The sequence below is a fragment of the Balaenoptera musculus genome, chromosome 14, assembly GCF_009873245.2.
Source record: "Balaenoptera musculus isolate JJ_BM4_2016_0621 chromosome 14, mBalMus1.pri.v3, whole genome shotgun sequence".
NCBI classification, from domain to species: Eukaryota; Metazoa; Chordata; class Mammalia; order Artiodactyla; family Balaenopteridae; genus Balaenoptera; species Balaenoptera musculus.
In genome coordinates this window covers 28,435,025-28,451,504 of record NC_045798.1, presented here as the reverse complement: position 1 = coordinate 28,451,504, position 16,480 = coordinate 28,435,025, and the positions used below count along the sequence as shown (strand labels likewise).

The 16,480-nt window shown below is 45.6% G+C and overlaps 1 protein-coding gene across 1 annotated transcript in view; it reads left to right on the top strand.

The window, feature by feature from the left end:
* LDLRAD4 (low density lipoprotein receptor class A domain containing 4) overlaps window positions 1-16,480 on the top strand; it is a 299,370-nt gene that overhangs the window by 177,491 nt on the left and 105,399 nt on the right. Inside the window, 1 exon segment of the mRNA XM_036874890.1 lies at window positions 12,287-12,427. Within this exon segment, the coding sequence (XP_036730785.1) occupies window positions 12,287-12,427 (141 nt within the window).

Genomic DNA, 16,480 nt, shown 5'->3' with positions numbered 1-16,480 from the left:
GTTAATTATGGGATTTATTAAAAGGTGTTAAGTGTTACAGAAAAATAAAGCAAGGAACGTAGATAGGGAGTCTTGGACACAGGTGAGAAGGGGTACATTTTTAATCTGGGTGCTTTGTTATACTTGAATATAAAGAAAAATTACTTTGTTTTGTATTTTTTCAATGAATTTGTTTTCAGTGTGTGTTTTAGGACTCAGATTCTATCCGCATTTGTCTCTTTTTCATGTCAATTCTTCTTGCTGTTTTATAACCATGTTTACAGAAAAAGTATTGGGAAGACCTCCTCTACTGGCTGTAAAATAGAATTAGACCCTGACTCCGTGTCTGCTTAGTGTGTTTGCTCCTTCCAGCGACGTGGACAGTATGACAGGTTGGAGCCTGGAGATAAGAAAGTGGAACTGTGTTCGAGGGAGGAGTTTTCAGTCTGGACCAGCTATTCTGTCTGCATTAAGGACAGAACAGGATGGAAAGGGCTTGCTTCAGTGGGAGCGTCGAGGCTGGAGTGAGGACAGACGTGTGTTGTCTACACAGGGGTGGGTGGTCATGCTTCCACACTTAGGGGTCACTGGGAACTGCTCTGGTGACCAGTTCAGCTGATCGGGGCTGAGCCGTAGCAGCAGTGAGTGGGTCCCTGGAGTTGGGCATAGAGGTGTTTGAGGCCCGTCCTGTCACAAGGGGGCCAGCAGGGAAGCCGGGTGAAGGTGGAGCGTGGTGACAGCCTGGGATGGGATCACAGATCCAAGAGGGCAGTCGACAGGAGGAGATTTGAGACCAGATGACCAAGAGCATCAGGATGCCCAGAGCTCTGGGTCCTGGGTGTCGTCACACCACCCATGGAACAGGCCCCCTGCTGGTGTGCCGTCGGGAGAGGTGAGCAGAAAGTCAGGTGGGCTGTTAATTTCAGAAGGTAAGAATGTTACCAGCACGTGCTCTCCATTGGGGAGGGTGGGTTTAAGACCCTGGTCCTGATTATTAGTCAGATTGTTCTGAAGTCTCCTACGTCTTCTACCAGAAGCAGTCTCTCTGGTTACTGGGGAGACAGGCAGAGGGGTTCTGGAAATCCTAGATTGGCCCACGGTGCTGTAAAAAAAACTTCTTTATGAAAGGCCTCAGATGAGCATGTTCAGGGCACAAAAGTCTTGTCCTTGTGAATGTGGGATTCTAACTGGACTAGATCATCAGACATAGACCGTTTTCTCCAGTAAAGCAGTGAGCATGGGGAGGGGGGGTGGGGTGCAGGGCCAGAGGGAGCCTCTTCCCTCTAACGTGTGGCATTCGGGGAGTATGGCAATGGCTTCTCACCCACACTGATCCCTGACCTGGAGTTTGATTAGTTATGGAAACCAAAGGCCATTATTTTCAGTATTTGAAGGTCTCCCTTGGGGGACGAAGGGACAGCTCTGTCTACCAACATCCCTGAGGGCCGTGTGTGGTGGGAGAGCTTGGGGACTTGGCTGGGTAGGGCGCCATCAAGAATATGCAGCCATCAGCTTCTTCTGGGGGACAGGAGGGCTGAATAAGGCCTGAAGTAGGAAGTTTATCTGAGGGGACAAAGAAGGGCTTCTAAGGAACCAGTAGGGGAAATAAGACAAAACGGGGCAGGGGAGTTCTCCTCGCAGTAGAGCGCCATGCTGTCCATCGGAAAGCACGAGGATACCACCGCACACCTTGTTTGGGTTGGCTTCAGGTGGCAGGGAACACGGGGGTTCATGCAGCACTTGGGCAGCCAGGTCTGATTCTGTGGAGTTCTCCAAAGGTGGACATTTTCAAGAAGGGAAATTCGTAAAGGGCGAATTTGATGGCAGCTGGAGGACCCCAGGCAGACAGCCATGGGAGGCTCAAGGCAAGAAGTTGAGGTGGTTTTCACCCAAATAGTAAAAATAGCTAGGTGGGATCACCTTGAGGACGACGCAGGGTCAGCAATGCTGTGAATCCTAAACACCTGCCTTGCTCCCCGGCCCCCGAGCCTGTTTGTGGCAATTAAAAGTAAGACACGCGGGGGGGTCGGTGCCCACGCCCAACTCTCTCTCAGGGTGCTGGCAGCTGTGTGCGAGGGGCTGCTCCTTCCTGGGTGGACAGGCCAGTGCTTCAGCCAGAACACACGGGTTGCCCTGAGAGGGAACTCCATGATTTAGGAATTAGGCCAGAGGACGGGGAAGGAACAGATGGGAAAAAGCCTAAACGTTTATGACATTGACAACTAGAGAGAGATTGTTTCCATCAATGAAGACCACAGGTAATTAAAGATCTATTTTGGCTAATAATTTTAACTAACCCTTTGCTTTAAAAATTCTCGTGTAATTTGCTAATGATAGATTTGAATTTTATTTTCATCTTTTTGTCTTCTTTCTACCTCATTTTTCATATGTGTATATATACACACACACACACACACACACACACACACACACACACACACACACACACACACACACACACACACACACACACACACACACACACACACACACACACACACACACACACACACCCTCCCTATTGAGGATATATGTGCAGAGAAAACTTTTCTCACCAAAGGGATAGCAGTAGTAAATTGTGGTTCCTGGAAGAACTTCCCGACAAGCTTTTACTTCTACTCATTGATTTATTTAACGAATACTTATTGAATGCTTACTGTATACCAGGCCCTGTTCAGACTCTGGGAATTCATCAGTAAAACCAGGCAGACAAAAATCCCTACCCGCCCTCATGTTCTAGTGGGAAAAAAAGGTAAGAAATGTTACGCATGTCATTAGATGTAATGTTAGATGGAAATAGAGAGCTGTGGAGAAAAATCCAGCAGGAAAGCAGGATAGGAAGGGCCAGGAGTGGGGGTGAGGTCTTGGGGAGGGGATCCAACTTTAAACAGAGTGGTCAGAGAAAAGCCCACAGAGATGTGACGTCTGAGCGCGGGCCTGATGGAAGTGAGGGAGTTAGCATAGCAGATTCCTCGGGAGAGAGTGTTCCAGGCAGAGGAACAGCGAGCCTGAGTGAGCCGGGTGTGTTCAAGGGACAGCGAGGAGGCCCGTGTGCCCAGGGCCAACTCAGGGACAGGAGAGGCCAGGGAGTGGATGGGGCCTGTTGATGGGGGGTTGTGTGGGGTTCATTGTAGGGACCCTGATGTTCCCTCTCAGTGAAATAGAAGAAGCCATTTGAGAGTTTTGAGCAGAGTCGTCCTGGGTGCCCTCTCGGGACCAGACTCTGGTGGGAAGGATACGGGGAGCAGCTGGGGGGCTGGTCAGGAGACTGTTGGGGTCATCCAGGTAAGCGGTGATGGCCCTTAGACCAGGGTGACTGTAGTGAGATGGCGGGAAGGGGCCAGTTTCCAGACATATTTTGAAGGTGAAGCTAACAGAATTTCTTACTGGATTAGAGAAAGGAAAGAGTCACAGGTGACTGCACTGTTGTTCCCTGAGCAGCTGGGAGGATGTGTTCTCGAGACATGGGGGGTTGTGAGCAGAGCCAGCTGGCACGGGAAGATGGTGCTTTGGGCTTGGCTGTGGTGAGTTCAGGTGTGTTACACCACCTGGAGATGCCAACAGGTGACTGGAGGGATGGTGACATGTGGTCGTCGGCATGGAGAGGCTGGATGGCTTGAGACCACAGGGCCTGGGTGTATGGCCGAGACAAGAGGGCAGCAAGTCAGGGAGGGAGGGGGATCGGTGAGGGGGGAACGTGTCCTTGGACCCACCAAGCACTTGGTTCCGGGCTGTAGGGGTGGCCGGCTGTCAAAGGCGGGTCTAGTGAGATGCGGCCTGCGTGGCCGCACTGGAGTTAATGACATGGAGGTCATTCGCGGCCTGGAGAAGCAGTTTTGACGCAGTGATAGGGGGTGCGCAGTGATGGGGCCAAGGCCTGCACAGCTACAGGCTTGAGCCTTGGGAGTGGAGACATGGAGAGTGGGGCCCAAAGCATTTTTATTTTAAAGATGGGGGAGGTTATAGCATGTTTGTAAAGCTGATGTGAAGGATCCCCTAGAGGTGGTATTGATACTCAGTGTGTATCCAAATGTCCAGAACTCAGAAACTTTTAAAAGCACCTGTTATTTGGATAATCATTAGAATAATCAAGAGTGGGCAACAGAAGTACCAAAGGGCTCAAGTAGAATTTCATTCTTTAAAATTTCTTTCTTAAAATTCTGTTGAATCATGGATTCTAAGAACTGAAAGGACTTTTAGAATGTAAGGCAGTAGGTAGCTTTCAGGTTTTTTAGCTGGGGGATGCTGTTTTCCAGTGGAATCGCACGGAAAGCTACCCTGCACACAGATTTAGCAATCCTGCAGGGAGTCCTCACTGACCCTGCAACCCACCTCCTGCTGGAGACCCTGAGTCCTCAAGGGGTCCCCGGGGCTGTCAGGGAAAGATGCAGAACTACTGCTTTAATCCAGGTACCGCATTTACCAGGAAGCAGTTTAGAGGTTAAGATTCTTGTTCTTGCCTGAGGATAAACACAATATTTAGTTTAAGAGCTGGAGGAGAAGCCAGTTTCCTGAGTCTTAGGACAATGGACTGTCTATTCTGTCCTTGGCACCTGTGGCCATGCTCCTCACTAGAGCAGTGCAGGACTCTTGAGTGAAAGAATGAATGAAAGAGTGGCTTGAGGGGAAGAGTCCCGAGACTCAGCGGTTGCAGTACCTGAGAATCGATCCCACCCTTTCACCCCTGTGGTTCCCCCTTGGGGTCCAGGTTTGTGCCGTAAACACCTGTGCATCCATCTAGGTGGGTCCTGCAGGCTGGATGTGGTCCTCATGGCCGTGCACCTGAAACGTGTATGTCACTGGACAGCTTAGAACTCTTGTTGCTGCTCCGTGGAGCTGTAGTGAGCGGAGTGTGCAGGGTTAATCTTTACAGGTGTGCATTAAATGCTCAGGGCTGTGCGGTTACATCCTGTTCAGAGGCCTTTACTTAAAGCCTGTAGATGGAGCACTGGGCCTGGTCCTCAGCAGGGTGTCCAGGGCGCTTCATGACCGCACATCTGGCCCTCAGCCTTACTTCCACATCGTGGGCTGTGGCTCTACGGGACTGGCCCCCCGCCCCTCAGAGCTCCCCCAGCAGGTCCTCAGGCGGGAACTGCCAGCTGGTGTGTGTGTGCTGTTACTGCTGCTACGCCCGTGGGGGTGTCCCACATGTGCTTCGTGCTGAAATGTGACTGAGATAGTGGGGCTGTAGCTGTATGTCTGGATTTCTGTTTGGATGACGTTGTGGGGAGTTAGGTACTTCATTATGGTGGATTTAGAGTTCTACAAATATTTGGTTTTCACAGAGATTTCCCTCCTTAAAATAGGCTTTTTATTTTCCTGATTATAAAATCATACATAAAACTCACAAGGAACTACAAATTACTAATGATCCCAGCACCCAGAGATATCATTGTTTGTATTTTGCTCAGCGTCTTTTCAAAGTATTTTCCCATGTGCGTTGTGTATATTGATACACCTTTTTGTTCCGCAGAGTATTTTAAGGTGGTTCTTACCTGCTTCCAGTACTGTTCTAAGAAGCTAATTGAGAACCCCTCTTTGCATTTTATATACAGAAAAACGCAGAAAAGAATTCATTCATTCAGTGCCTTTAAACATAGAAAAGAAATAGTGCTATTTGCCAATTCAAGTCCTAGAGGACTTTTACTGACTTTTAAAATACCTGATCGTGGGCTTCCCTGGTGGCGCAGTGGTTGAGAATCTGCCTGCTAATGCAGGGGACACGGGTTCGAGCCCTGGTCTGGGAAGATCCCACATGCCACGGATCAGCTGGGCCCGTGAGCCACAACTACTGAGCCTGCGCGTCTGGAGCCTGTGCCCCGCAACGGGAGGGGCCGCGATAGTGAAAGGCCCGCGCACCGCGATGAAGAGCGGTCCCCGCACCGCGATGAAGAGTGGCCCCCACTTGCCTCAACTAGAGAAAGCCCTCGCATGAACCGAAGACCCAACACAGCCAAAAATAAAATAAAATAAATAAATAAAGTAGCTATAAAAAAGAAAAAAAAATAAAAATAAAAATAAAATACCTGATCGTGCTTTGATGAAAGTTGGGTAATTTTTTCAAGCTGCTCTAAAGGATAATTTTAAGACTGGAAGTCTAAAGCCAAAGTACCTTGGACTTTTAAAGGCACATTTTTCACTCATGGTTGTTAGAGAATTTTAGATACATTAAAAATGTTTTCAGCACCATAGTGAGAGCGATAAGCCACATCATAAAATGGATTGAGTTTAAAAAAATTTTATTACTGTCTTTGATGGGAGATTCTTCTCTGTTAATCTTACTATATGGGCAAATGTCCTTTTATCATGTCACAGTCATCTTTCTGGAGGACAACTATGGTTTCAATAGCACCACTTAAGATACGACGACTTTTATTAAGTGCTTGTTAATTTAATTCATTACATAGAATGTAAACCTTCAAATTAAATTCTCCTTTGTTTCAAATTTATGACCGGCAAAGTCAGCACCGTCTTTGAGTGAGGGGAGCACGTTGTTAGTGATGCGCAGTCTTTACGTTTGGCCTTCGGTGTGCTGCTCAGGTCACCGTGTGATGCCAGGTGAGGCACCCACAGTGTCTCAGACCTCTTTCCTCAGATGTGCGTGGAGATCAGTGTTGATGTTATGTGAGATATTGAGTCTCTTACCGGTTACTCAAAATGTATTCCTTGTGTTGAAAAATGTTGCAGAAGAACATGCATTTATCATCCTTCTGCCATTCACATGCTGTCAAAAGCTGACATTTGAGATGAATAGCCCTAAGGATTAACTTTTCATTTCTGAAGAGTCTCGAAGCTTTATCTTCGTAATTTGCTAAATCGCTACTTTCTGGACCCTGTCATTCTGGCTCCTTCAATAGAAACCAGTCCAATATTCCAGCCTCACAGGAGGTCACACAGGAAAGAACAACCTGAGGAGCCCTTTTCCCTTTTTGGACAAAGTTGGTGTCGAGGTGGCCTCCGTGTTGTTGTACAGCGCTCTGTAATAAGAAGAGTGACTGATCCTCTCAGGTCTGAGAAGCAGGAGAAAGTCTGTTTCTGACTGACTGCAGCACCTCCTGCTGTGGGCCAGCGAGCGCTCGCCGCCGGGCCTCTGGTCTCCACTGGTCCGCGGCAGCCCCTTTGCTTGGAGCTGGGTTTAGTGACTGGTCACTAGAGCTCTCTACGGTCACAGGTTTCCTCCGTCCCCTGCATTTCTAGGTTCGTGGTTTTTGTCTTTTACTCACTGTTTTCATTTCTGTGGAACTTTACTTTTATGGTAGATAATATTGTGCCTTGCAGGGGAGTAGGCAGTGTATGAATATATCAATAAAAGTATTGTCATCGTGATAGTAGGAAATATAAACTTATATTGGTTGTGGTAAAATTATTTGTGCTAATTTTAGAACCTTATTAGTCCTTCACTTATAGGTCCCTAGCAGCTAAGTTTAGTCTCTGTTATCTACAATGTAAGTATATTAAGAAGGCCCCATTACTGAGAGCAAGTTATAGATTTAACATCAGAAATGTTGGAGCCAGAATCATTCCCAGTTTTCTGGTGTGTGAGTGACGGACATGTGAGCTGAGTGAGCCCATGGTGCTGTATGAACTCTCACAGAAATAGCTGCCATGGACCGCTTTGCCTGTTCACAAAAGAGGCTGATTCTACATACGGTTGTGATGCATTACTTTGTGACTGAGGTCATATCTGTGAAAACTAAGGCTTTAAAAAGGGCATAGGAAAAATTGAGAACAACTTTTTGTTGCCTTTTCCCCCAGCTTTATAGAGATGTGATTGATGCATAACATTGTGTAAGTTTAAGGTGGACAACGTGATTTGACACACGTGTATACTGCAAAATGAAGACCACAGTGGTTAGCTGACACCTGCATCATGTCACCTAATTACTATTTCTTTTTTTGTGGTGAGAACATTTAAGATTTACTCTTAGCAACTTTCAAGTACCTTTTTTTTTGCCTTTTAACTAATAGAATGTTGACTCTACCAAGTGGATTAACTTTGGCCTCTGAGATGCAGATTTGTTCTCCTGCAAGTCAAGATTGAGTATTTACCCCTGTCCAAGTTTAGTTTTAGAATATTCAAATTGTTAAGCTACTGGTCCTTAAAAATTTTTTTTAATATAGTTTTTTTTTGTGTGTGTGTAAAAGTTTGGAATTCACAGACCACTCTAGGATATTCCATTTCTTTCCTGCTTTCAGGGCTCTTAAAATTGCTTGTTTTTTTCAAAGGTAATAAAATTCAGAGGTAACAAAGGAAATTCTCGTAATCATTCTTCTCCTTTCTCCTTTTTCACATGGTATACTCCAAATGGTTAGTATTAGTTTGTACCTAATAGGAATGACATTTAGGACAAAAAGTGTTTTTCCCCAAATTCGATAGAAATTGTGGGTGTTAAGTTCCATTACAGGAGGTTTGTTCCCTGACTTTGGGTGAGTCAGGAATTCTCTCATCTGTGACCTGAGAGGGCGGTCCACTGTGTCTCTAGGACCTTCTCAGCGTTAGAATTTTATGAATCTGTGACAATTCAAAGTCACTGAAATTCATCAGAAGCTTTATGTAGGAATGTAGAGAAACTAAAGAATTCTCCAAATATGGAGAAAATTCTGTATTACTAAAAGCAAATAAAGTGATCCTAAAATCTATTGCTGATTCTAGATTTTTTTAAATAAAAAATCAAATAGAGAATTATGGCAAAAGGGGATGCCATTTTCTTTACCTAAAAAACCCTGACTTTAAAGAAGAGGAATTATTTAAATATTACAAATTTTAAAATTAAATATATAGCTCTTGCAGGAAAAACTGGTTCCTGGTTGTTGATTCTATATTCTATTCCAATATTATACATCTGAAATCACCATGAATTTGTAACCAAAATGTTTCTGATGTTAACAGTCTTTGATTTCCTTCAACTTCTTGCTTAGCAGGAATACTCAACAAGTTCCACAAAGAATGGACAAGATAAAAGAAAACATTTGGAAAAATTCTTCTGTCTTCTTTCTCTGACTTGTTTTATTTCATTGAGGATGTTTCCTGGCTCTATAGCGTGTCAAAATGTAGTTTGCGGGTCATACCTGTGGTCCCAAAGTTTCTGAAATATCCCATCGACAGTACAAAGTTATAGCAACCAGGCCCTATATCCAGGAGTCGTCAAAATACCTGCCCATTTTAAGACATTAGTTTTTTTTTTTTTTAAGTAAATTAGCAAATACCAACTAAACATTCCAATACTAGCTACACAATACTATTAGCTAGAGTGAGGGCTTCATATGAATGAGTTCTCTGCTTCTCACGAGGCAGTGGCTTTTCTTGGCTGCCCATCAGAATCAGTCTAAGGATCCCTAGGAACCCCCCACTATCCAGGCCACACCTCACGCCAGGGAGCATGGTGGTCCAGGCTGGTGTTGAAACATCGGCCCAGGGATTCCATAGGTGGCCATGGTTAAAGCCTCTCATTTGGGGTTCTTAGTTTGTTTGAACTATCACAATGACCTAGTTATTAGGGACCACCCCTAATGTCTGAACACACTGGGCTTTGGGGTAGAAAGTATGGTAGAGATGGTCTTGCAGGGTGAGTCAGGACTGAGTTGGAAGCCTGCCTCTATCAGTACAGTTAGGTTACCTTGGACAGGCGTTTGACTCTGGTCTGCAGTTTCATTCCAGCTTTAGCATTAATCTTTAACACTTAATAACATTATAGCAGATTTCTAAATATATCAAGAAGCCGAAGTTGGTGCAAAATTTCAATTCAGTTGTTTTGATTCAAGTGGCCATGAGATGGAGAGATTTTTAGTTTGATATTCAGCTAATGACTCACCATTGAGAATATTTAGATATTATGAAATTGAAATTCAGTGGGTTGATGTTGATATTTCCATTATCTAAGAACTAAAAGCTTCCTAAGCACATCAGTAGCACAAGCCTTTTTAATGCATTCTGAGTAATGTTAAGCCTACTTAAGATAAACTGTTTTGAGAACTTTGTTACATACGTGTCATCCTCATTACAAATGAATTTTACACATTCATGAAAACAGATTTGGAAACTGAGAGGCAGCAATTAGAGAGCCTGAGACCAGAGGTGGAGGATCTGGACACATGTCTGCATTTTGCCATTTATTCGCAGTTTAATTATGGGCAGGTCACTTAATCTGAGTCTTAATTTCCTCATCTGTAAAATGGGAATAATAGTATCAACCCTAATAATTTCACAGGGTTCTTATGAGGCTCAGATGAGGTCATATGTTTATTCAACAAACAGGTGACTCACCAAGGGCCCGTTCCTCGCTGGGCAGCGGTGTCACTGTGAGGGACATAAAGAAGGAAAATGGATCCTCGGAAGGAGTGAGCACGTGTGTTAGTTGCTGCTCACATTTACAAAAGTTCGTGTTGTAGTCCTTTGAAGAGGGCTTGCTCTTTCATCTCTGTGTTTCTGTGTCTCTGGGCCTGGCACTGAACACAGAAGGAGCTAAAATACTGCTTGTGTGAATAACTGAATCACATAATTCATTTCCTTGAAAATATTTTGTTACTCTAGACAGGGTCTCCTTTAAACAAGCTGAGATCAGAGTGAAGTGTGGATGTGGTTTCATTTCTGCGCTCGTTTAAAGTTCCACACGAACTTGAACATGGGAGTTTAACCTGGGATCCTTTCAAACCGCAGTGGTGCTTAACTTTTTACTTGGAGTTTGATTCAGTTTAGGTTAGTGTTCCCTTCTTTCCAATCACTGTTTCAGCAACATCAGGAGTACTGTTTTCGGCTAATGTCCTTTTCATGTTGGGTAGTAATCCAAACTCCAATATTTCTTTTGGAAAGGAAGATAAATTCTTTCCTTGACATCCATTTTCTCCATTAAGTTAAAAAAAAAAAAAAAGTCACTTCATCAATGTAATTTCAAGCAGCTGGATTTGAGTCTGTGCCGCTTATGGCAGCAGAGTTGGGCTTCAGCAGAGCTCCTGCCATGTGGCCTGGTTCACAGTCAGCACACGGAGTTTTCACCTGGACGTTGCAGCCAGTCACCAGCTCTGGATGTGCATTTGGGGGGTGTTCACGTGTGGGTCTGAACTAGGTCAAGGCTTTGGTTGTTGTCTCTTTCTAGACTCTGTTAGGAAGATGTGAACACAGAGAATTGTGATGGCACTTTCATAATGGGTTGCAGAAATACTGAGGATTTAAGTTGTCTCTTTACTGCAGACAAGGGGTTCTCTTTGCAGCCCCTCTGTGTCATTAGCATAGTGGATGGAGGTCTTGTGTGCTGATGTTTAGCCTTTTATTATTTATTTGAATAATGGAATTTTAGAGTGGAAAGGACCTGCCACCCATGTTCTAGACAGACAAAACCAAGGAGAAATGAAGAGGCTGTGATGGTCAGTGTCAGTGGGGGTCCTGGTCGCTTTCTGTGAGGTTTTTTCTACTGGCTGCTCACTGAGTGGGATGTCCTGTGTGAATCCCACCAGCTTCTGTGGATGCTCCTAGGGAAAAGCTCTCGGTCAGTATTAGGGTGATAGTCGATGTAAGATATACATAGATGTTTATGCGCCCATGTGTATGTAATTGTGTAATTTCCTTTATCCTTAATTGCTTAAATTTATAGTAATGTGTTAAGTTTGCAAATTTATTTTGTCTTATACGAGTAAATTCCATTTTCAAATACTGATTTGCACAGGTTGCAGACATCCCATGCTCAGTGAAGCCTACAGGCATTGGGTTGGGCTCCATCCTGTTCTTTAAGTCACTTACGGGGCCCTTGGTATGGATGCTTCTCAGCAGAGGGCACACGTTGTGTTCCCATGTTTTATGTTATAAAGTCAGTGCTGCCCCTGCCTGGTAATAAACCTGGTTCTTCTTAGGCATGAGATGAACGAACACCAGTGAGGTTAAATGTTTTGCCCAGAGCCTCACAACATCCAGTGACAAGTTGGAAATAAAATGTATGAGACTCCTTTTGTCCAGCCTGAGCTCCTGAGTCCTGCTGCCGCCCGGGCTGCTGCTGCACTAGCTCCCTCATCCTTGGTGGCGGGGAAAACCGCCAAGGATTTTTTCAAGCAAAGGAAGAGTCCCATAGTCATGACTTGCTGGGCACATCATGTTACTATTTTGTGGGTCAGAGGCGTGGGATGAGTGAGGTGTGGCAGGTCCCGAGCGCCCCTGAGCTCTTACCGAAAGAGTCCCTGTCTGCGTTCTGTTCCCTGGGCTCTCCAGGTAGACTGAGTGCCCAGACCATCACGGCACACAGATAGGGAAGGAGAAGTAGCAGCTGAAGAGCATCAGGCTGGCATTGACAACTGCATGCTTTATATTGTGCTTTTTCAGAGTGCAAATTCACCTGCACCAGCGGGCAATGCTTGTATCTTGGTTCACTGGTCTGTAACCAACAGAACGACTGTGGGGACAACAGTGATGAAGAAAACTGTCTCCTGGTGACTGAACATCCACCTCCGGGCATCTTCAGCTGTAAGTCCCTCCCGCTCACCTTGGTATCATTCAGTTGGGTTGTGTTTGGGGATGGTTAGGAGGCAGCGACCTGGGGAAGCGGGAAGGATGTTGTTTTTTGGTTAAGAGAAGAGGTTTGCGTTTTCACAAAGGGAATGTTTTCTTTTAGGATAGAAATATGGTGTGTCTGAGGGTCAGAAGTTCCTTCCACTTTGAGAGGCCTGTGTTTTGGGAGAGGCTTTCTACTGCTTATCTTAGAAGCACTGACTGATCCCAAGAAATAATATATTGACTTAGTATTCTTCATACTGATTTTGTAGAATTTTTTAGAGTAATTTCAAACAATAATTTTAAAATAATTTTAAATAAGCAAAGAAAGGTACATAGAGGGTCCACAATTAAACATGTAATTAAAATAAGAAAATAGAAAAAGTTTATATGGGACTTTTAAAAAAGGTTGCAATGATGTGTTTTTCTATTTGATATTGGATGGAAAGCAACCTGAGTGAGATGTTTCCCTGTGTGAATCCCCAGACTGAGGCTGTGAGCATTTCTTGAACTGGAAGAAGGTGAAATCCGAGTACAAAGTTCATTCATTTTTGATCTCATGGCTTTTATGAAGAGGAAGGAGCAAGAAGGCGGCTTGGAAACACTGCCGAACTTCTTTTAGGGAAAACTTCTCATAGGGAAGGGGCTTGTTGCCTCCTGTGTTTCCTGGGCTGAGGGAAGCGGGTTGAGGTCACGGATGTTTTACAGCACTGACCCTCGTCAGGGGTCTTCCCACTGAGATCATCTCAGGAAACATGTGGCTTCTCTCCCCACTTTTACTGACATTATTGTGAGAAGTTATATTTGTTTTTATTTACAGATTCTAAAATTTTTGTTCTAGAGATCAGACTACATAATACTGATCCTATAATGTGAAGTGGGAGGGGATTTTAAAAGAGAAGCAGTTTTCTCTATTCCCACTGTGTTTTTATGTTGGGGGAAAGCTGTGAGTTTTAAGCCTGCTACTTACTCCTGCTAAATCGGGAGTCTAATTGTGCTGTCATTTCTGTTGTGTCAGTTTGCATTTTCTTATATTGAGCGTTTTTAGAGTCCCATCTCGATACTTTGAGAAGACAGTTTAAGGTGAGCTGTGTGCTTTTTTGGTGTTTAGTCCATGTGCTTCCTCCGGTGATGTTTTCTGCAGTAGCCTTTGTGGTCGTCAACACTGTAATTTGCTCAGTACGCCTGCCTAGACCCAGGGGAGGAAGGGACTCCTCAGTGAGCCATGCCTGCCGTAGCCCCGTCCAGCAGCTCTGAGCCTCGTCTGCATGGGGGTCGTGAGGATTAAGCGGGATGGTCCACGGGAAGCGCTTAGAGTCTGGCTGGTACCGAGCACTTGATACAGGCCAGTCAGCCTCAAGCTGGTGTCTTAGAAGGAGAAGAGCAGCGTGGAGGCAACATCTCACTTGTGTTCTCTAGACTTGAGTAACGTACACACTTACACGACAGATGGTGGGTAGGACATCAGGACCCTGCGTGGGGTCTCGCCTGGTCGGAGCTCCTGTGAAAAGCAGGCAGGACACACCTCTGGCCTCTGCCCAGGGGCACTTCCCGGAGGTGTTTCCCCTTCACGTAGGTGTTTCCCCTTCACGTAGGTCCTGCCACTGCCGCAGTCCTGCGGTGTCCCTTCCTCCCAGCCTCTCCCCCTTTCTCATCAGTATTTCCTGGTTTATAAAGCGGATTTCCAGATATCTTTTCTATTCATTTTTAAAAATGTGAACACTTTAATTTTGCTTAGAAGCCAGGTGAAGCAGTTACATCTGTAAATGGCTCAGCGTTGCCCAGGGAGCTCCGAGAGTTTGTATAGTTGATTTACAATGTTGTGTTAATTTCTGCTGTACAGTAAAGTGATTCAGTTGTACATATATATATTCTTTTCCATTATGGTTTCTCACAGGATATTGAATATAGTTCCCTGTGCTGTACAGTAGGACCTTGTTGTTTATCTATTTTATATATAGTAGTTTGTATCCTAACAGAGGAATCTTAAGATCCTGTTGGCAAACTGTTGGTCCCTAGTGTTCAGATGTAACTAGGCTTGTGCCCTTGTAGCCAAAATGGGAGGCTGTTTACAATGTGCTGTCTTTTAAGAAGATTGGAAAGTCAGGAGACACAATGACAAAGGGCAGGATGAGGGCTGTGGCTTCAGGTTAACCTGGGTTCTAGTTCTAGCTTAAGGAAGCAACTAAACCCCTTTAAGGCTTAGTTTCTCTGTCTGCAAAATGAGAATAATTTCTGCCATATAAGGTTGCTATGAGGATTTACATGAAATAACACACATGAAGAGTGCGGTCTGCATCATCATCTCATTGCTGTCTTCGTCCCTGCTTGCCGTGTGGGACGTCTTGGGGAGGGGACCTCCGTGACTGCTGCCGTCTGTCTGCACGGCAGAGCCTCCTTCAGGTGGAGCGTGGGTTCCAGGCATCCACAGGCGAGTTTATCCTCAGAGCTTCTGGGCATTTCCCACCTCCTCTGCCCCTGCAGAAGGCCTGCTGGGGAGCCGCCAGCCGAAGGGGGCTTGCTGGGCCTGGCCCACAGTCCTCGCTCCCCTGCTGGCTCAGGGGCCACTCATCACATAGGGGTTTGCTGTGGCTGCTCTGTCCTCTGTGCTGCTGGAGGGTGATCGGGTACCGAATCACTGCACTCTCCTCCCCTTGGTCTGTCAGGCAAGAGCACAGAGCAAAGGCTGTTCTACTCCCCCTCAGCTGCCCAGCAGGGCTTGGATGCTCTCCACTTGGGAGGGGGTCTGCAGGGCCCACCAGCCTGCAGCTGCAGCAGGCATACCTCTGTTGGGGGCGCCACTTACTCCCTGCCTTGGGAACTTGGAATATTACAGGACTTCTTGTCTACAGACTGATGCATTCTAAGAAAACAAAGAGTGCTTTCTCCTTATTCCTGTCTAAGAACAAGAGTCATTTACTTGATCTGCTTTGTACTCAAGTAAGGGAAACACTCAGTGTTCTGCTTTTTGATTGCACTTAGGTTCAAGCAGGGTGGAATCAGTTTTCTGCCTGTGTTGTTGGCTGTGGGCATGGCCCTGGCTCAGGTGTCTTGGTCCTCTCTCTCATTTCATATTTGCTAAAATTTAGAATGAATTAAGGTTAGAAAGAAAATGTCACTGTCATTTGTGAAGGCAGCAGTGCTAATGATAATAGAAGCCCTTATAGTAGCTGTAAGAAACTTTTCCTTCCTGAGTGGTCTCACTGCTTCTCTGCCTTGCTGATCCGTGGCCTGAGGCGAGGCCCTGCACAGATGTGGGGACGGGGCTGTGCTGAGTGTTTCACGAGGAAAGCGTCTTGCTGGTTCATCTTTTTACAGAAGAGGGAAATGCTGTGGCCAGCTTTTTCCCATGTCTTTTCTCTTTCTCCATCAAAACATTGTACTTCTGAGGGACTTCCCTGGTGGCGCAGTGGTTAAGAATCCACCTGCCAATGCAGGGGACACGGGTTTGAGCCCTGGTCCAGGAAGATCCCACGTGCCGCGGAGCAACTAAGCCCGTGCACCACAACTGCTGAGCCTGCGCTCTAGAGCCCGTGTGCCACAACTACTGAAGCCCGCGCACCCAGAGCCCGTGCTCCGCAACAAGAGAAGCCACCACAATGAGAAGCCCGTGCACCGCAACGAAGAGTAGTCCCCGCTCGCAGCAACTAGAGAAAGCCCGTGCGCAGCAACAAAGACCCAATGCAGCAAAAAAAAAAAAAAAAATTGTACTTCTGAGCACTAAAAATACAAATTATGCGAAAAAATTATTATTTATACAAATAAAATTACGCAAATTATTATATTTACAGATACGGTTTGTAAGTGCCTTCTTTGGTCATTGTACCAAGCATTCTGGGGAATGCAGGACAACAGATCCTGTTATCAAGGTGCTTGACAGTCAGCTTGGGGAACCGAAAGACACTTGTACAAAGACGACTCAACATGAACACAGGCTACCAAGCCGAGCGGTCCCAGCAATTCGTGGTCCAGGAGTCCACAGAGAACCGTTCTGCTGGGACGTGGTCACGGTGGCTTCGCAGAGGA